Below are 21,061 nucleotides of genomic sequence, written 5' to 3'. Positions count from 1 at the left end.
AAATGGAAGCTCTGTCATGGGGGTGGAAAGCCCATTCCAGTACTACAACTAGTAGTTGTTGTTGCAGTAGTAAAAGTAGTAGTAGTAGTGAATATAAGAAATTTGTCCACTTCTGTTCTCATCCAATCCTCAAATTCATCTCTCTCAGGAAACTCATTTTCTATTTGGCTTTCAAGTATTACTGGTGCCGGCGCCACTGGTTCTGGCACCGGAAAGTCAATTTGAATAGGAAAAGATACTTCAAGATTTGGATGTTCATTAGGCAATGTCTGATTATACAATTCTTGTGGTGGGTTTTCAGGGAAAGGAAAATTGAGCTTTGCATGTGGCCTACGGAATTCAATCGCGGCATTGTCATAAGCCCTAGCGGCATCTTCTGCGGTGTCAAATGTGCCCAACCAAACTCCCACTGCTCTTCGGGGGTCTCTAATCTCGGCAGCCCATTTGCCCCACGGCCTCCGTCGAACGCCCCGATACTTCTTCTTCTTATTTTCCTCTTGGGCTGTGAAAAGATGGCACCCCAAGCAACCATTTATACCACATTGTTCACATGTCTTGGCTACGACGGGAAGTGGCAAAAGACAAGTAGAACTTCCGGCATTATTGGCGCCGGAGATGACCCGGGTGAAGGCAGATACCATGATCTCTGCTTCACGCTTGCTGGAGATTGGAAAGGGGGAGTTTGATGTTTCCCCTTGTGTTTCTGAAGATTTTGATCTTTTGAGCCTTTTGGAGGCTGATTTTGCTTTGCCTTTTACTTCCCTCATTGCTCTCTTTCTTTTTTATGTTGGAGAGAGTGAGGTGTTCTTATGTTGGAGAGCGAGGTATTGGGGTGGGGTAATGAGGGGTATTTATAAGTAGAGAGTGCTTCGGCGTAGGATGACACCGCTTAGTTGGCACTTGGGGACTGCTTACTTGGCCCTTTGAATTTTTGGTCTTACACCGCTTAGTTGGCACTTGGGGACTGCTTACTTGGCCCTTTGAATTTTTGGTCTTACACCGCTTAGTTGGCACTTGGGGACTGCTTAGTTGGCCCTTTGAATTCTTTGTCTTAGTAACCTGTTCCTTTGGTGGGAGGATTATGTGAACAGGGGACCAAGGACGTGGTCCTTGACGTCATATTTTTGTCCCCCTCTTCTTCCCTGGGTAAGCCCCACTTCAGTGTATTTATGACTACACTTTAAGACTACAGATGGGTGATCCGAAGAAGAAAAAGGGGACCTTCGTGAACTTTTATAATTTCAAGGTCAATTGTACTCAAGGATTGGTGGACTGGTCCTTGTTTTCGAAAGGCAGAGCCTTCTTTAACTTTTATTTGGAAAAAAAGGGAAGTGATATTCTCTGCCCCCTCCCCCCCCCCCCCCCATGACAAATAAAATTCTAACTTTATCCATTAAGTTTTAAAAGCAGAGAAAAAGGGGGTGAATTTATTATAAGGAGTGTCATCCTACACACTACGAGGAAAAGCACTATTACCTACGTTCTTATTCCGGCGTTTTAGAAAAAACGGTTATATGCACAGACGTTCGTACATGGAACGACAGTGACGAATTATTCCCGGGCCCCGCCCAAAAAGAATATGCCTCGGGTATTTTACCAATGTTCCGTGAACGTCACTAAAACTGTTTAATTACCGACAGTTTTCTAAGGCCCTGTTCGTTTAAGATTATTGGACAGCTGATTGCAATTAGTGCAACTGATTGTGACAATCTCTAATTATAAAAATAATCTATTATAGCATAAGAGGAATATGATTGTGAGCTTGAAGCTCATATAAGCTATATGAGCTTGAGGGCCCAAACACATGTAGCCCCACATTGTTAGGATGATCCAAAGCTTTCATTTGAAAGGCCCTTACATAGATAGGATGTGTACAAAAAATCAGCTCTATTGGATCATCCTAACCCATCCAAAAGTGGAGGGCAAAATGGACAGACACCGTTTGCCACAAATTTGCCCATTTTTGCCCTCCGCTTTTGGAGAGGTTAGGATGATCCAATAGAGCTGATTTTTTGTTCACACCCTATCTATGATGGGGTCTTGTAAATGAATGGTTTGGATCACCACAAAAAATGTGGGACCCATGTGTTTGGGCCCTCAAGCTCATATAAGCTATATGAGCTTCAAGCTCACAATCGTTTTCCTTATAATTGTTAATTGTGTTCTGCTTCATCATTTTATAATAGATTATTTACATATCTTATAATGACGAAAATACCGTTTCATAAAAAATTACAGCTTTACAACCACTGTTGGCATACAAGCTTTGGCTAAAGATATTGGCCCTACCATGTTTTGATAAGTGCACAAACTTATCTTGTCTTTTCTGTTTTATGTCCACTGATGGCATGAACCCTTTGGCTAATAATATTAAATCCCTAATTTATGACGAGGAAGGTTAATATTTAATTGTCTTTAGAAAGTTAATTATCTTCCTAACATTTGTTGACTTCATTCCAAAAAAAAAAAAGGAAGAGAAGACCATAGATAAATGTCAAAGAAACTGTTTTTGAAGTGCGAAAAAGGAGGAATGACAGAATGAAGGGCGCCCTTTCAAAAATCAGTTTCAAGGGCGCTTCTGTTGGTTAATTTCGGCAAAGTCAACTCGGTTTCCGTGTTTTTAGGCGCCACCATAAATGCACTTTTGTAGAAATTAAGCAATAGGGGCACCCTTGAAGCTATTTTTGCAAGGGCGCTCTTCATTCTATCATTCCTTCAAAAAAATATTTACTTAGGGTGACGATAAATTCGCACTCCCGTACGTCTGTAGGATGATTTACACCCCTTTTAATGGGAACTTTGACCCTTTTTTACTGGTAAAAGGGGGTGCGAATTTATACTCAAGACCCAAAAAGACAAGAAAAGAAAAAAAACTTATTCTCTTTATTACGTATTCAGAAACGCATTGCAACATTCAGAAAAAATCAAATGAATGGAACTATGTTCCCATAAGTGAAACAGTTCTCATGCGGGCTAAAATAAATAAATAAATGGCATCTCACGGAGGATGATGGACCGTTAAGAAATTTAAAAATGGAAGCTCTGTCATGGAGGTGGAAAGACCATTCCAGTACTACAACTAGAACTAGTAGTTGTTACACTAGTTGCAGTAGTAAAAGTAGTAGTAGCAGTAGCAGTAGTAGTGAATATAAGAAATTCGTCCACTTCCGTTCTCATCCAATCCTCAAATTCATCTCTCTCAGGAAACTCATTTTCTATCTGGCTTTCAAGTATTACCGGTGCCGGCACCACTGGTTCTAGCACCGGAAAGTCAATCTGAAAAGGAAAAGATACTTCAATATTTGGATGTTCATTAGGCAATGTCTGATTATACAATTCTTGTGGTGGGTTTTCAGGGAAAGGAAAATTGAGCTTTGCACGTGGCCCACGGAATTCAATCGCGGCATTGTCATAAGCCCTAGCGGCATCTTCTGCGGTGTCAAATGTGCCCAACCAGACTCGTACCGCTCTTCGGGGGTCTCTAATCTCGGCAGCCCATTTGCCCCACGGCCTCTGTCGAACGCCCCGATACTTCTTCTTATTTTCCGCTTGGGCTGTGAACAGATGGCACCCCAAGCAACCATTTATACCACATTGTTCACAAGTCTCGGCTATGCCGGAAAATGGCAAAAGACTAGTAGATCTTCCGGCATTATCTCCGCCGGAGATTACCCGGGTGAAGGCAGATACCATGATCTCTGCTTCACGCTCGCTGGAGATTGGAAAGCGAGAGTATGATGTTTCCCCTTGTGTTTCTGAAGATTCTGATCTTTTGAGCCTTTTGGTGGTTGATTTTGATTTGCCTTTTCCTTTCCTCATTGCTCTCTTTCTTTCCTGTGTTGGAGAGAGTGAGGTATTCTTATGTTGGAGAGCGAGCTATTGGAATGGGGTAATGAGGGGTATTTATAAGTAGAGAGTGCTTCGGCGTAGGATGACACCGCTTTTTTGGCACTTGGGGACTGCTTAGTCGGCCCTTTGAATTTTTGGTCTTACACCGCTTAGTTGGCACTTGGGGACTGCTTAGTCGGCCCTTTGAATTTTTTTGTCTTAGTAACCTGTTCCTTTGGTGGGAGGATAATGTGAACTAGGGGACCAAGGACGCGGTCCTTGACGTCATATTTTTGTCCCCCTTTTCTTCCTTGGGTAAGCCCCACTTTAGTGTATTTATGACTACACTTTAAGACTACAGATGGGTGATCCCACGAAGAAAAAGAGGACCTTCGTGAACTTTTATAATTTCAAGGTCGATTCTACTCAAGGATTGGTGAATTGGTCCTTGTCTTCGAAAGGCGGAGCCTTCATTAACTTTTATTTGGAAAAAAAGGGAAGTGATATTCCCCGCGCCCCCCTTCTGACAGATAAAATTCCCCCCTTTAACTTTATCCGTTAAGTTTTAAAGGCAGAGAAAAAGGGGGTGAATTTATGCTCAAGCAGTGAACCATTCTCACAGAAGCCGTCAAACCGTTGAAGGTGGGGATTTTATCCATTTAGGTTTAAACCCTAAATAATCATATTAAACTAAAATAATTGTGGAAGTTTATATTGAAAAAAATATGATTTTAATTATTTATGAAAATGGTTTTAATCAGAAAAAGTTGATTTGAATCAGCAAATAATTGCATCTTTTAGAAAATTGACGAACAAAGGTTCGACCAAAACCCGAAATCAAGAGCAGAGTAAAACAAGCACACAATAGTAACCCACAAAGAACACACATTCGATTTACGTGATCTGACATAAAGTCCTATATCCAGGGGAGATCCAGATACATATTTCACTTATCAAGAAGTAAAGATTACAATAGGCACCTCAATCGATCCAACACTTGATCCTCCAAATCATTTCCTTACAACCATTTCAACAACCCCTTCTTGATTTCCTCTCTTGTAGTGTTTACACCCACTTTTTGGGTTTAGTCGGTCATAAAAGACTGAGTTGTTGAGTATCAGATCACTTGGACTTGGTCAACAAAACTATATGTCATGCTAGCATTTGATGGACGTGTAGAGCAACGTGCATATACTGGAGCCTAAAAGGATGGGCAGTTATTGAAGATTTTCCCATCAGAGCATGTTTATCTTTAATTCTAATCAATCGAGTTAGACCAAATTATCAAGATGACCGAATTATCAAGACACCATCTGATTGGACTGATTCAAGAATGCGGCACTATAAGTGCCAATCGTGGGAAGGTGGATGATAACCAAGTGAAAAATGGAGGACATGAGAATCAGGGAGCTCATCATGGGCTGTAATACCCAGCCCTACCACTGGGAAGTTTTTTTTCTCTAAATGGGTGTCCTTATAAAAAAAATGGGAATAAAATTTAAAAACTGTGTATAGAGTGCCATTATCAAACTAAGCTTAAGTTTATAAAACTTGTATGGGGTGTTATTATAAAAAAGACCTTAGATTACTTTGGGCTTTTGGAGATAAGTAGCAAGGATTTAAGCTTTTGAGAAGTTTCCTCCAATTAGAATATTTTTAAAATCCTTCAACTAAATTATATCCATATAAAACGAATTGGGTGGGTGGGTGGGTGGGGGGGATATGAGATTAGGAAACTTGGTTGTGTTTTGATGTGACAGAAGGAAGGAGGTTTTAGTTGTAAAGAAATTGAGGACTTTAGTTTTCCAAGATATGGGGCCCATTCAGAATATTTTAGGTGGTAACCCAAAAGACAAGAACAGAGGAGGAAGTGAAAAGAACGAAAGACTAGTGTCACGGGCAAAATGTTGGAGCAGCGGAATAACCCGTGCGACGTCCCAACATGCACGAATTCTAGGGCAAACCTTCAATCGTGCAAGGCTTTAAAGGCCCTACACCCCAACACCCCTTGATGCTTCGAATTTGCACACAAACTCTAAGCTGTTCAACAGGCTACTTGGCTTAGATCTTGACATGCTCTTCTAGATACCCACTCTCATGATCAGCTTGCATCACGAGTACATCGAACATAAGGCCTTGGGGCCCAATGCAAAGTCCATCGAGTACGAGGCATGACGATGCCACGCACCAATCAGCCAAGCATTGGAGTTGGTCATCCAAGGAGCAAGATACCCCATGGACTGATCCGCAAGGTGTACACCTTGCGAGGGCAACCAAGGTCGCCCCGGCACGAACTCATGGAAGGCCCAGAGATTGGCCTGCCCACAAGACGTACCGCAGTGTAGGAGGCAAATGGTATAGCTAACCCCTTGCACTGGTCCATACGCGCAATGCATGTGGGAACCCAGCCCAACTTGCACTGTCTTTGGCCTCCATCCTCGACCAAAGAAACTGGAGCATCACTGTGGATAGCTCGCAGTCCACACCCAAAGCTCCCTTAGGGCATGCCTACGAGTTGAAGTATGATTTCCTGTTGTGTGCGTCCATGCACAAGCAAGTCCTCTTGTAACCCATGGGCAAACCGCCAAGGTTCCGGCTCACACCTGCTAGGCCTAACGGGGGAGGAGTCAACAGGTCACGGGGCCAACTCTCCCTATAGAGTTTGGCCAACCAACCCTCTCAACCACCAGTGGCAACCAAAGGTGCTGTAAATGACGACTTCTCAAGACGCAACGAGACGAGGTAAGTTTGGATTTTAATATCGGCTGTGTCCTGAACTGTTTTCCCGTGACACTCCCCTACCTGATAACGTCGACACCCTCGTCGACACTGAGCGCTCTGTGAAGCTCAGTTCCACAATAACAATGACTTCTCAATCTTGAAAACAGCTACCACTAGTACTTCAACAATCAGTACATTCTGACTTCTACTGCATACCACACTGCCTCAAGTTCTGCCAACCACTACTTTGTAGCTCTGCTGGAGTTATCTTCAACAACGATGCTTTTCTTGGACTCCATCAAACTAGCGAAGGTTTTCTGACGGTGCCTACAAACGCTGCGGAAGGTTTTGTATCGATACATACAAACACTGAGAGAGTGCCATCACTCCCGGCACGACGCTTGCCACTGGTTGGTCAAGCATGATGAGCTCCAGGAGTAGCTTATGTTCCTGGGTGAGGGACCATCATAGGTCCCGCCTCCTGGTGAGGCAAAGCATCCTGTGGACCCCGATCCGAGAGAGGGGCGGCGGTGAGGGACGAGCCCCACGCGCTACAGCAGTCTCATATGGATCATCCACGTGAATGGAGAGCTCTACCAAATAACTCTCGAAAGAAGAAATGCCTCTCACAGCATGAGTGGCGATACAAATGTGAGATACCTCTCGATTCGGGGACTAGCCCAAATTCGAGGCGTACCTTATACAAAGAAGAGTCGCCATCCAGGGAAGTAGCTATGCTCTGTTGCAACGGATAACCAGAGATTATAAAAAAAGGTTCGTGCCTGGTTACGAATTCGGAAGGTCTAAAGAGCACTTCATCCGCCCAAGTGCAAACACCTGGTCTCTTATGCCATTTACTTAATAATTTTGAAGAGTTTTGGGCAAAAATCATATGAAATGGGAACACAAATCTCCGAGAAGACGTCTATCTAATCATGCATGTCTCGGAGGAATAATAAACACACATAAAAGAAATAAAAGTGTCACCTGAGAATAACTAGGTTATGAATGTCAATCCTAAATTGGTGTCTAAGTTCTGGTGTGCAAACACATGCATGCTACAGCTAAAAGCATAAGGTCTGCGCAATAAATTAAGAAAACACTGCAAAACATAGAAAATGACTCGATACCATATAACCCTATGACTCTAATCTATACCTAGGCCCGAGTCTTTAGATGATCTGATGTTCATCCAAAGAAGCCTACGTATCCCCGCCTCCACGAGAATCAAGGCAACGTAGTTCTTCGCACCTATTCTAATCTATGATGCCTAAGACATCTAGACCTCTATCCTAGACTTGATCTAAAAGACCGGACTAGTTCTTAAAGCTTCTTGTGTGATTATTTAAATTCCAATGGATTGTAGATTTTAGGACACCCTATATGCCCTAACTAAATGCAGGTTAGCCCTAAGCTAATGCAGGTGGTTCCTATAATCTATGTGTAGCTAGGCTGTATATCCTAAGGAAAACAGTAGGATCTATCGCATCTTAGACCCAGTCATCAATTGGCGATGTGGATCGTCAACTGACTGGACGGAGGCGTAAAACTCCTAGCTAGGACTCATTCCTAACTCTAACACAAACAAATAAAACACACAACAAACAAACAACGAACGAGGGAGCAACTCCCGACTCAAAAACTCTCTAACTAGGACAACCTCCTAACTCTAGAGGAAGATCCTTTCGAAAAACAATATTTTGAAAGATTTTTGTAATTTTGAAAGATTTAAAATGCTTATTTTTAAAGGTTTGGCTGGACTTGGGATGTGGATCCCAAGCTGCACTACGTACCCTGTTGAAAGGGATCAAGCCAACGTAGTTCGGAACAGAATTCCTAACTACTCTCCTAATGACTCAAGATTTTTGAGATTTTTGGTTTTTTAGATGTTTTTGACACGAGATGACTGAATCCTATCATCATAAGGGGAAGATAGACTCCTGATATCCCGCAAAGGTTGGACAGCATCCTATGCTTTGCGGGGGGAATGAACAGAAACACGACTCTGCAAGGGTTGGACAGCATCCTATACCTTACAAGAGCGGATAGAAGAACATGATCTGATGAAAGGTTGGATAAAATCCTAACCCCTATGATGATAGAATTTGATTCTTGAACAAGAGGACTGACTCTCTAGACTAAGGACGGATTCCTATGCTAGTGGACTATCAAACTAAGATAAAGCTCACAAGTAATAAGGAAAAAGAGACCTTGTGCATATTTGGCAAAGGTAAAACACCCAGCCGGGCCGGACAGCTACCTAGCCCTAGGGTGCAACAAATGTGCAACCCAATACCCATAAGGGTAGGGGTAAGATGCCAAGCCGAGTAGGGTGTTCTCTCAAAACCAAAAGACGCACAAAGAGGAGGTTTAGTAAGAGAATGAGATAGAGAAAAATGCTAACAAGGAAAAAAGAGACCTTGTGCATATTTGGCAAAGGTAAAACACCCAGCTGGGCCGGACAGCTACCTAGCCCTAGGGTGCAACAAATGTGCAACCCAATACCCATAAGGGTAAGGGTATGATGCCAAGCCGAGTAGGGTGTTCTCCCAAAACCAAAAGACGCACAAAGAGAAGGTTTAGTAAGAGAATGAGACTGGGTAAGTCTCTTAGACACAGAGGTAGGATAGAGAAAAATGCTAACAAGACTAGGCAAGTCTCCTAGGCACAGAGATGAGATAGAGAAAAATGCTAGCAAGACTAGGCAAGTCTCTTAGGATGGGCTTGGGCTATCACCTTCATCGCCCTACAAGAAAAGGGGATTCTAGTATCTAAAGAAAATTAGCAGCAATCTATAAGACTGTGTTAGTCTATCAAAGAGAGAAGAAAAGGCTACCAGATAACCGCAAATTCCACTCTATTCTTATAAAAATAAATCAAGTGCTAAGCAAAGAAGAATTTTTAATAAAAAAAAAAATATACGATCTATAGCAATTATAAAATGATAAACAACATTAATTAGTCCAAACCAGCCGCTGGATAGCCTAATAAAGTAAAAAAACAATATCAAACACTTCAAAACCAACCACAAACCCCAATACGGGGACTCCAATGAAATCAGATGATGCCAAAGTAATCATCTGATATCAAATACACATGATAATATTTCTAATCCCGCCTTGAGATCAGACAGTACTCATGTCGATAATATCGAATAGAGTAGTCATCTGATCTCCTTCTTCCTATTAAACATATGAAAATGGAATTCTAATTTCTAGTAAAATGAAAACCATAAGAAGATGTGACCAATGAAATTAAATCAATCTTAAAGGACTAAAAAGAAAAGCTAGAAAAGATTTGATAATATTTAATTTGAGAACCTTAAGTAAATTTGATTCCATAAATTGGGTATAATATTTAAAGAAGAAAACTAACTAAATTTCTATAACCCACACGAACAGGCTATTTAATAAATATGCAATTGATGTGCAACAGATATGCAACAGTTAGCAATTGATGTGCAACAAATGTGCAACAAATAACAATTAATGTGCAACAGATCACAGATGTGCAACAGATAGCAACAGATATCAATTGATGTGCAACAGACATGTAATTGATGTGCAACAGATTATAATAAAGAACAACAAACTAGTTGTTAGATTTGCATTACGAGGAATTGAAATATTTAAAAGAGAAACAACATCAACATTTCCACATTACACATCTCATATTTCCAACCAATAGTCATCATATATTTTATTTACTAATATATTCAAACTAGTGACAAGAGTCAACAGGTTCTGAGCCATTTACAAAAGAAGTAAGGGCTATGTATTTATAAATGAATATGGGCTGTGCATTTACAAATGAGAGTATGAAGGCTTGTTAATATCAAATGGGATGGCTGCTGTGCATATCAAATGGGATGCGAGGGCTGCTATCATCAAAAGGTATGAAGGCTGCGCATATACAAATGGAATAGGGGCTGCTGTGTGCAGAAAAAGAGCCAAACCAATGGTAACACAGGGCAAAAATGTGCAGAAAATAATCCAAACTATTGTCAATATAGTGCAGAAATTGTGCAGAAAATGGGATAGGAGCTGCTGTGGTGCATTACTATATTTCATGTACAGATTTTGTTATGTACACATATGACAACAAGACTTGCGACATATTTATTAACAGGGAGCTGAGAGAATCAAGATTTAACACAAATTATTCACAAAAATCTGAGAATTGGATCTTCTTGACGATTTAAAAATAAAAAAAAATAAATAAAAAAAAACTACAAAGCTCAATTCTCTTCTAGTAGGAAATACAGATCAAGTATAACCGTGCAAGCATTAAACCAAACACATATCCACTATCTTTTAGCTCAACTCATGCAAATCCAGAGTAGTCTGATGGATATGACAGAAATTATCAACAAAACACTATGAGTCCATCAACCTAGAAGAAAACAAATTGAACTATCCATACATGTTCAAACAATATTCATCAAATATCATTTCAAGTAGTCACAAATTTAATAAAAAAAAATAAAAATGAAAATGAGTCAGTCTATTTGATTCCAGCATAAAGTCTCTTCTACGCACAAACATGTAATCCTCAGGAAATGAATGTAAACATGAGAAAATAAAAGAAACTCAAAATTTTAACAAGCACACAAGCACAAGCACATTCACACTCTGAAAAATAAAATACCTGATTTGCTAACAAAACAGAGCTTAAAAGATCTTCCTTCTCTTTTTTTTCTTTTTTTTAATCAAAATTAGATCTTCAATATTCTCTAAAATTTCCGTCAATTACACAGAGCATCCAGATCTGTGAAGATCTATGTGCTCAGAATTTGATCGGAATTCCACCGGAGATAATCGGAGAAGACGACTGTAAAACTAGGATAAGAGATAAGTAAAATTCTGGCAAGAGATCGAACTAGAATTCTAACCGGAGAGGATAGCAAATGGAATTGGGGAAGAAATTTGGGGAAAAATGAGGAAGAAAAACTCTCTCTCGCTGGAATTTCTATCTTTTTTTTTTCTTTTGAATCACAGATCCAATCTATCAGGCCCTAAGTTAGGGTTTCAAGAGGTATATCAAGGCTAAAAGAAAAAATAGCCGTAGCAAGCAATTGAAAGGTAGTCGGAGCTCCGGTAGATCCGATCGGAGAAGATGAACTCGGTTTTAGTTTGAATAAAGGATGCAAGCTCTTGTTTGGGACAGCAGGGATAAGAGTAGGTGAGGCTGAAAGAAGAAGAGATGAAGAATACGATCGGAAGTTACAGATCTAGCCAGAGCACTGGTGGATCGGCTGGAGATCTGTCGGAGAAGACGATCGGGGAAAAAGATGGTTAGGGTAAAACGAGATCTGAAGGATCCGCGATCTGTGATCTATGATCTAGTAGAGAAAATGATGGAGGTTGAAAGAGATGGATGACTTCTGGCAAGGATTCGCCGGAGAAGAATAGGTTGATCGGAGAAGATCGGAAGAAAAAGGGTTTGGGTTTCTCTCGCTAATCTCTCTCTCTGCGATTTTTTTTCTTTTTTTTTTAAAAAACAAAGCTTAAGTTGGTATTTAAAGGGAATTTGGGGTGATGATATCGGCACTCCCATTTGATAAGCGCACACATGCGCGATCCTGACTAGCTAAATCACCCTCCCCACGCTTGATAACTGCACTAACTCCACTTGTCTTTTTCGAATTTTTTCGTCGGATCTTTCTGGAATTTTGCAGGGATTTTTCTGCGGTCTTAAGGCTTCTAAAAATGTATTCATGGCACTTAGGATCTTTGGATGACTGGAATTTTCTTTCAAATACACGGATTTTAGGGTAAAATGAAAAACCTAGTGGGCCACCCCCTCATTTGCACTACACACACTATTTCGGTCCATTTACTGGGCAAACGAGCTCCGATCTCAATGAAATTTTGCAGGGGGGTAGAAAAGACCCTCATCCAGCCTAGGGTGAAGTTCGGGACCCTAATGCTGAGATTCAGATGGATTTGGCACGAGCCGGGAAGGTTTAGGGCATAGTCAAAATGGGGTGTCTACACATCCCTGGTGGGATCGATCAGCACAACGCACCCGCTACTTCTCTAGGTGCAAATATCTTAGGGGGAACCAACCACATCCCCAACTGTGACGCTTAGTCTTGCTTGCTTCGGTTCAACGCCATAGTACTTGATTTGAACAATCAACCCTTATGCCACAAATGGTCTCCTTGGGCACTCGCGGCTAGTACTCACACTGCTAACCACCCAAATCTTCCATCATTCAGATTGAGTTGTCCTTTCAATTTCGACAAATACAGAGATTCTAAAGCACCAAGAAACACACAAGCATACCATGTCGTCCCATACTAACACAGTCTACCTATATGTCATCTGAGCTCACCACACTGTCCCATATCAGCTTAGCAAACCCACTGTCGATCTAAGCGGCCTTGGCGTCCGTTCCAAGGTCTTTCTGAGATGAGCATCACGCATGCTCGATTGTGATTGTGAACTGCCATCCAAGTACTTTAGTCATTGACCAACTTTTCACCCTGAGCATGTCTGCTAGTTCGTCGAGGTCACAAACACCTTCACCCTGCTGGCCCCCAGTATGGACACCCTTCTCGCGGGTGCTATCTTGACCCGGGTTCGTCGGTGCTTCCTCTTCACCTGAAAGCATACTGCTAGTTCGTCAAACTGGTTATGCCATCACACTGAGTAAGCAATTTCACTTCGGTGAGCGCTTTGGTGCCGACACATTCAGCACCTCATCTGGTAGGGGAAGGGTTCTACCAGTAAGCCAACCCTTTGTCATAGCAAGCCCTTGAGGCCATATGCAAACACATCGATGTTTAGCCAACACTGCAATGGAGCATTCACAACTCCCTAACTGCCACTTCCGATCTCACACATCGGTGGGTCACTGAATGATGTCAACCTGTTCGCTGACGGTTGCTGCTCTGACACTGTATCAAGCTTCGAGCAAATCCATTGAGCAATGCTTAACCAGACACTGATGTTACGTATCTTTCCAAACCATCGCGCCTCTGTTGCGCGACTCAAGTAGAATAGGTGTAAGCCCAATGGTTCCCACCTTGGCATTCCAATCTTATTTTGATGATTCCAATACACAAGTGATTTAAGATCACTAATGTGTTTGATTGTTTAAGTTGTAGATCTTAATTGTGCTAAGACAACATTGCTTGGATTGGGGCTAAGAAGATCTCATTGGACCACATCATGAAGGCCAAAGTCATCGAAGTCCAAGACGAATGAAGACTTGAAGAATTGCATTGAAGATCGAAGTTAATTTAGATTGTAAAATATCCAATCTTAAATTAGATTTTAGAGGCATAAATTAGTAATCTCACACACCCCTAAAATGTATAAGTGATTGTACTTGTGGTGTTCCAACACTTTGGAACCCTCATAACAATCCCAAGTTGGTGAAATATTGGAAGCCCAGAAACAAGAGTTGAAAATCTGCTGCTGATAGGCTTCTCGGATCTCGGAGCTCCGAGATTTTTTCTTGGAACTCCGAGAATTTCTCCGAACTCCGAGAAATATTCTTGGAACTCCGAGAACACTATAACGGCCAGAATTATAGCCGTTGGGAATTTTTGCAGGAATTACCACAATGCCCCTGAACGGTCATATTTGGGTTTTTCTATAAATATGGGCATTCTAAACTTCAAGACTATCAATCCTAACACTCTTAAACTCTACTTGAACATCCTAAGAGTGAATCAAAAGCTTATTTATGCCTCTCATCATCCAAGATTAGGATTTGGATCATAAGCTCTATTTGTACATCTTCTACAAAGTTGTAAACCCTTGTGAGGAATTTTTTGTTCTTTCTTTCTTACTCAAAGAACTTGTATTGGGTGAGTGTTCGGAGAAGCGTAGCCCACTCTCCGTGGTGAAGATTGCCACCAAAGTTAAAGAGAATCGGATTTGTAATCGGCATTGATCTTCGCCGAAGTTAAGAAGATCACATAGTGAAGCCATCAACGGGTTTGGTTGGTGGAGTGGAGTAGGCCTCGCGTTTTGAGGACCGAATCACTTTAAATCTCGGGTGCACTCTCTCTCGAACTCTAGCTCTTTATTTTGCATTGCACCTTTAGATTTAACTTGTGTGCTTGAATTTCATTAATGATCTCTTAATTTCCAATTTAGGTTTGAGTTTTTCAAAAGGCTAAAACTTGCTAGCAACCTAATAATTTTCACTCCTCATAGTTGCCGTACTCGGGACCACCCTTGGAATTTCAATAGGGGAGAGTTCACAGAAAGGAACATACCCACACAATTTTAGCTCTTCTTCGGCTGACTAATGGACTTTCAGAGTGTTAGATTCAAAGACATCCGTGATTTAGCACTTGCAACTTGGTGTGCTAACATTCAAGCTCCTTCCAACTCTGCCACAACTGAAAGCATTTTTCGTTCCTTTGTGCAAAGTAACATGCACTAGAGATGCATTAATCATAGCCGCGAACACTGCAACTTGCTGCAACTATGCCAGCACAGACACCAACTGTATCATAGCTCCTTGACAAACACTTGCATTCACAACCTGCTCTGATCTGACACTTGATACCATCTGATATCAACTGTCACGGGCCAAATGTTTGAGCAGCGGAATAACCCATGCGGCGCCCCAACATTCACGAATGCTAAGGCAAGCCTTCAATCTTGAAAGGCTTTAAAGGCCTTACACGCCAACACCCCTTGATGTTTCGACTGTGCACACTAACTCTAAGCTATTTAACAGGCTACTTGGCTCAGATCTTGACATGCGCTTCTAGATACCCACACTCATGATCAGCCTGCATCACGAGTACATCAAATATAAGGCTTTGGAGCCCAATGCAAAGTCCATCGAGTACGAGGCATGACGATGCCACGCACCAATCCGCCAAGCGCTGGGGCTTGGTCATCCAAGGAGCAAGATGCCCCATGGACTGATCCACAAGGTGTACATCTCGCGAGGACAACCAAGGTCACCCCGGCACGAACTCATAAAAGGCCCAGAGATTGGCCTGCCCACAAGACGTACCGCGGTGTAGGAGGCAAACAGTATAGCTAGCCCCTTGCACCGGTCCGTACGCGCAATGCATGTGGAAACCCAACTCAACATGCACTGTCTTTGACCCTCATCCTCGACCAAAGAAACTGGAGCATCCCTGTAGATAGCTTGCAGTCCGCACCCAAAGCTCCCTTAGGGCACGCCTACGAGTTGAAGTATGATTTCCTGCTGTGTGCGTCCATGCACAAGCAAGTCCTCTTGCAACCCATAGGCAAACCGCTAAGGTTCCGGCCCACACCTTCTAGGGCTAACGGGGGAGGAGTCAACAGGTCACGGGGCCAACTCTCCCTATAGAGTTTGGCCAAACAACCCTCTCAACCACCAGTGGCAACCAAAGGTGTTGTAAATGACGACTTCCCAAAACACAATGAGACAAGGTAAGTTTGGATTTTAATACCGATTGTGGCTTGAACTGTTTTCCCGTGACACTAGTCTATTCTCCTTGTAAATCTTTCCACAACCCCTTCTTGATTTCCTCTTGTAGTCTTTACACTCAATTTTGGGTTTAGTCGGTCATAGAAAGACCGAGTTATTGACTATCAGATCATTTGGACTTGGTCAACGAAACTATCTGCCACGCTGGCATTTGATGGACGTGAAGAGCAACATGGATATACTGAAGCCTAGAAGGGTGGGCAGCTTTTGAAGATTTTCCCATCAGAGCATGCTTATTTTTAAAGTCAATCGGTGGAGTGGGACCGAATTATCAAAATACCATATGGTTGGACTGATTCAAGGATGTGGCACTACAGGTGCCAATCGTGGGAAGGTGGATGATAACCACTTGGAAAATGGAAGATGTGAGAATAAAGTAGCCCAGCATGTAGACCTAGCAAACGGGTGGGTTGGGTCGGGTTGACCCGCAGGTTTGCGGGTCAAAATGACCCGCATTCCTACGGGTCAGCAGCCGGTGACCCGTACCCAGTGCGGGTGGGTCGGGTCGACCCACGGGTTGACCCGCAATATTTTCTAAAACAATATTTTTCCAAAAGTATGAATTCACCCCCTAATTTTCAAAATGGACGGTACATAGTACACCATAGGATGATCCAAACCGTCCATTTGATGTCCCTGGAGGATTGCTTAGGTTGGTTTTTATAGAGAAGGAAAAATAGACGTTAGGGCGTATCAATCAAAGGGGATTTTGGGTTTTCTTTTATGGAAAATCAGGTTGTAAATATGATATTTCTTGAGGGGTGACAAGGGATTTGGGGTCTTTGGCGAGATTCGGCCATTTGCGGAAGGAATTTGAGGGAAAAATGGGTTCTTGGAAATTTTGGGGAAAAAATACAGTGGAAAGAAGAAGAGCTCGTTTTAGGGCTCAATGGCATGCATTTATAAATATGGAGGTATTCAAGTATATTCTCATACTTAAATGAGGCAGATGTTGTAAATATGAAGGAAATAAGGGCATTCTTTATTTGACTTGTCAGATGAGTTCAAACGTGAAAAAAAGGCATCCTTACACTCATTTTCTCTTTTAAAATTAAAAAACGTTAAATAAATCCAAAAACATGTGGGTTGACCCGACCCGACTAGGGGTGGTTATTCGGTTATAACTGAACCGAATAAACCAAAATTTGATAACCGAAATAATTTCGGTTATCAAATTTCGATAACCGAAATAATTTCGGTTATCAAATTTCGATAACCGAAACCGAACCGAAATTCCTAAAACTGAACCGATTAACAATTCGGTTATAACCAAATAACCGGATTGTGGGAGAAAAAGAGGGAAAAAGGAAAATGTTGGTTTGGATCGGAGGGCTAGGATCATCCGATCGAAATGATTTTTGAGCACAACCTAATTAAGTTGTGATCAATCAAATGGACGGTTTTGATCATCCTACGGAGTGCACGTATAGCACTTTTTTTGGGAAAAAAATGGTTTTCATACATAATTTCGGTTATTCGGTTAACCGATTTTTTTTTGAGATAACAGAAAACCGAAACTGAATAACTGAATTTCCAAAAAAAAAACGAAACTGAACCGAAAAGAAAAAAAAACCGAACCGAACCAACCGAACCAAATCTGTTCGGTTCGATTTTTCGGTTATAACCGAATAATGAACACCCCTAGACCCGACCAGTGTTTTTGCGGGTTGGGTCACCCGCGGATCGGTTTTGACGGGTCACTAAAAACCCCACCCATACCCGCAAATTTGCTGGTGGGTTGGGTCGACCCGCGGGTACAGGTCGCATTTGCCAGGTCTACTAGCATGGGCTGTAATACCCGGCCCTACCATTGGGAAGTTATTTTCTTCTAAATGGGTGTCCGTATAAAAAAAATGGTAATAAATTAAAAACCCAGTATGGACTATGGAGTAGGGGTGCAACTCGGGTCGGGTTGAGGCCAACCCTAACCCAACCCGAGATAGCATTCCCTCAACCCCAACCCGACCCGACCCGAGCCTCGGGTTGAGGATGGTGAACCCTAACCCAACCCACCTCCAAATTGGGTCGAGTTGAGTCGGGTTGGGATCGGTTTCATGTAAGGTCAAACAGAAAAATACAAAAAAGAAAACATAATCCTTAGAAAATCATGATAAAATTAGAAGACGGAGGTCAGGTTCGGGTTGGGTTGGGTTGCCAAGGCCTCAACCCTAACCCAACCCGAATTTAAACCGGGTTGGTTTTTCCCAACCCAACCCCAGAAAATGCCAACCCAACTTGAGCCAAAATCAGGTTGAACCCGAACCAAGTTGCATCCCTACTATGGAGTGCCATTTTCAAACCGAGCTTAAGTTTATAAAACTTGTAAGAGGTGTCGTTATCAAAAAGGGCTTTTGACTATTTTGGGTTTTTGGAGATAAGTAGTAAGGATTTAAGCTTTTGAGAAGTTTCCTCTAATTAGCATACATCACAAACATCAACAAAGCCTTCGTCCCAAACTAGTTGGGGTCGGCTAAGTGAATTTCCTTCAATTAGCATATCTTTCAAAATTCAAATCCTTCAACTAAATTATATCCATCTAAAACGAAATGGGTGGGGGAATAAGAGATTCAGAAACTTGGTAAACTCTCTTGTGTTTTGATGTTAGAGAGAAGGAGGTTTTAGTTTAAAAGAAATTGAGGACTTTAGTTTTCCAAAATCAAGGGGCCATTCACAATATTTTAGGTGGTAACCCAAAAGACGAGAACGAAGGACGAAGAGACAAGAACGAAAGACTAGTCTGTTCTGGTGTAGAACTCGTTGGAATGTCAATAGGAGGCGAATTGGAATTGGAATTCGAATGGGGCACTTTGGCCATTTTCGCTGCCGGAGATGACGTGAGTTAAGGTAAATACCATGATGGCCGCCTAGCATTCGCGGGAGATGGGAAAGGGAGAGCTTGATGCCTCTCCTTGTGTTTGTGAAGCATCTGATCTTTTGAGCCTTTTTGTGGTTGATTTTTGCTTGTATCTGAGTAGTGCTTACGCGGAGGGCTCTATGTGCAGTGTTATCCTACGCGGCCATGCACGTGTTTTTAGTGGGGGAGAGTATTCAAGATGGCGTTTTGAACGTTTTTTTAGGGTCCCTTTGGAGTTTGGACTACGGATTTTTTGTCCGAGTAATCTATTCCTTTGTTTGGAGGATAACGTAAGCAGTGTGAGGACCAACAAAGTGGTAGTTTTGGACGTTGTAGCTACTGATATTGACGCTACCATGTTTTAAAGGATTTGCTAGCGTCCATGGCATAATGCATTTCGCGGAGCGTCTGTTGAATGAAAGAGACAAAATCTGGGACTATTTTGCTGCTCTCTTATGCAACCCTCATGTTTTAATAATTGCACAAATTTAGCGTAACTTTTCTTAATTAATTGGGAACCTTGACAGCTCTTTAAATAATAAAAGAGAAGATGAGTTAGTACAATTAAGAAAAACATGGTTGTGTTGATATCATTTCCCTTTATATTGGGTTCTTGGGTTCTTGACTAAGGGTGCAACTCGGGTCGGGTTGAGGCCAACCCGCCCGAGCAACCATTTGGTGAACCCGAACCAGACCCGACCCAAGTTCCAACCCGACAAGGTTCAACCCGACTTCAACCTGAGATTTTTAGCTTAAAAAATTTTAAAAAATATTAAAAATGTAGGGTTCACTCGGGTCGGGTCGGGTTGCCCAAGCCCTCAACCCGAACTCAACCCGGGTTGAGAAAACCCAACCTGAACCCGACCCAAACTCAACCCAACCCGACTTTTTCCCGGGTTGAACCTGTCGGGTTTGGGTTGAGCCCGCCCAAGTTGCACCCCTAATTAATCTTGACGTCATATTTTTGTCTCCCTTTTCTTCCCTGAGTAAGCCCCACTTTATTGTATTCATGAGAATCATGACTACACATTTAGACTACAATTGGGTCACCCAAGCAAGAAAAAGCGTGCCTTTGTGAACTTAAATGACTAAAAAAAAGGGCTTTGTACTGACTATGACATGGCAGGAAGGGTGTTTTCTAAATTACCAATTTGAAGTGATGTTGACAGGTTTGGGTGGGTTTCGAACGAAAATGCTCTCAATTTGAAAACTCAAACGTCTAAACGTTAAACTTAACGTATATGGCGTGTTTCCCAACCTCTCTCTCTCTCTCTCTCTCTCACCAACGGGAACAGTTGGTGGGCCCAATAGGAAACCGGAAACGTGCCATGCCCATACTTTTCAAAATGAACGCCACACCATAGGACGATCAAACCGTCCATTTGATGGCGTACAACGTAAATAGGTTGTGTCCCAACATATAATTTTTATAGGCTGATCCTACCCCTCTGATCTAAATAGAAACTACATATAATGCAACCTCTATAGATTGGAGGGTTGCGATCATCCTATGGAAATGATTTTTGGGGCACAACCTATTTACATTGTGGCCCATCAAAGGGAGTTTGGATCATCCTATGGAGTTGGTCGTATAGTAACATTATGGCCCAATCGTAGACCCCACCCATATTTTTCAAATGAAGTGTACGGTCCACACCATAGGATGATCCAACCCGTCCATGGTTTGGATCATCCTATAGTGTGGTTCGTGCAATAACATTAAGGTCCAATTGTAGGCCCCACCCATATTTTTGAAAATGAAGTGTATGGTCTTGTAGACACCCCATTTTGACTGTGCCCTAAACCATCCAATTTTGTGCAAAATTCAATCAAATGAATGAATTAGGGTCCCAAACTTCACCCTAAGCTAGGTTAGGGTCCCAGCTAGGTCCCTGCAAAATTTTGTCGAAATCCATGCGTGTTTGCATAGCGAACGAGTTGAGCAAAGTCGTAGTGCAAATTCAGAAAAAGGGGGGTGAATTATCCTGGAACGGTGTATATCAGGGTTCGAATAGGACACGATTTGGTTGTGTGTTTATCAAAAATTCGCGCAAAAACCACGCGCCCATCAATTAGTTGTGCCAATATCATTTTCCCTTTTTGCCTATAAATATGAACTTAAGTTTATTTTTATTTTTTTTAAAATTTCAGAAAGAGAGAGGGAGAGAAAACCGAACCGAAACCCTAACTCTTATCCCTTCTTCT

At 42.0% G+C, this 21,061-nt stretch overlaps 1 protein-coding gene across 1 annotated transcript; it reads right to left on the bottom strand.

Annotated features, from left to right (window-relative positions):
* Positions 1-14: 14 nt before the first annotated feature.
* LOC143890910 (uncharacterized) lies at positions 15-767 on the bottom strand. Its single transcript, XM_077395591.1, has one exon. The coding sequence runs from the start codon at positions 765-767 to the stop codon at positions 15-17; it is 753 nt and encodes a 250-aa protein (XP_077251706.1).
* Positions 768-21,061: the final 20,294 nt, after the last annotated feature.

Source organism: Tasmannia lanceolata, unplaced genomic scaffold, assembly GCF_043159265.1.
Source record: "Tasmannia lanceolata isolate RefF3 unplaced genomic scaffold, GAP_Taslan_0.1 ptg000013l, whole genome shotgun sequence".
In the NCBI taxonomy this organism is placed as follows: Eukaryota; Viridiplantae; Streptophyta; class Magnoliopsida; order Canellales; family Winteraceae; genus Tasmannia; species Tasmannia lanceolata.
The sequence above is the reverse complement of the archived record's forward strand: the minus strand, read 5'-3'. Positions and strand labels throughout refer to the sequence as shown.

Coding starts and splice junctions, on each gene's coding strand:
- LOC143890910 (XM_077395591.1), bottom strand. CDS start 767: ATGAGGGAAGTAAAAGGCAAAGCAAAATCAGCCTCCAAAAGGCTCAAA.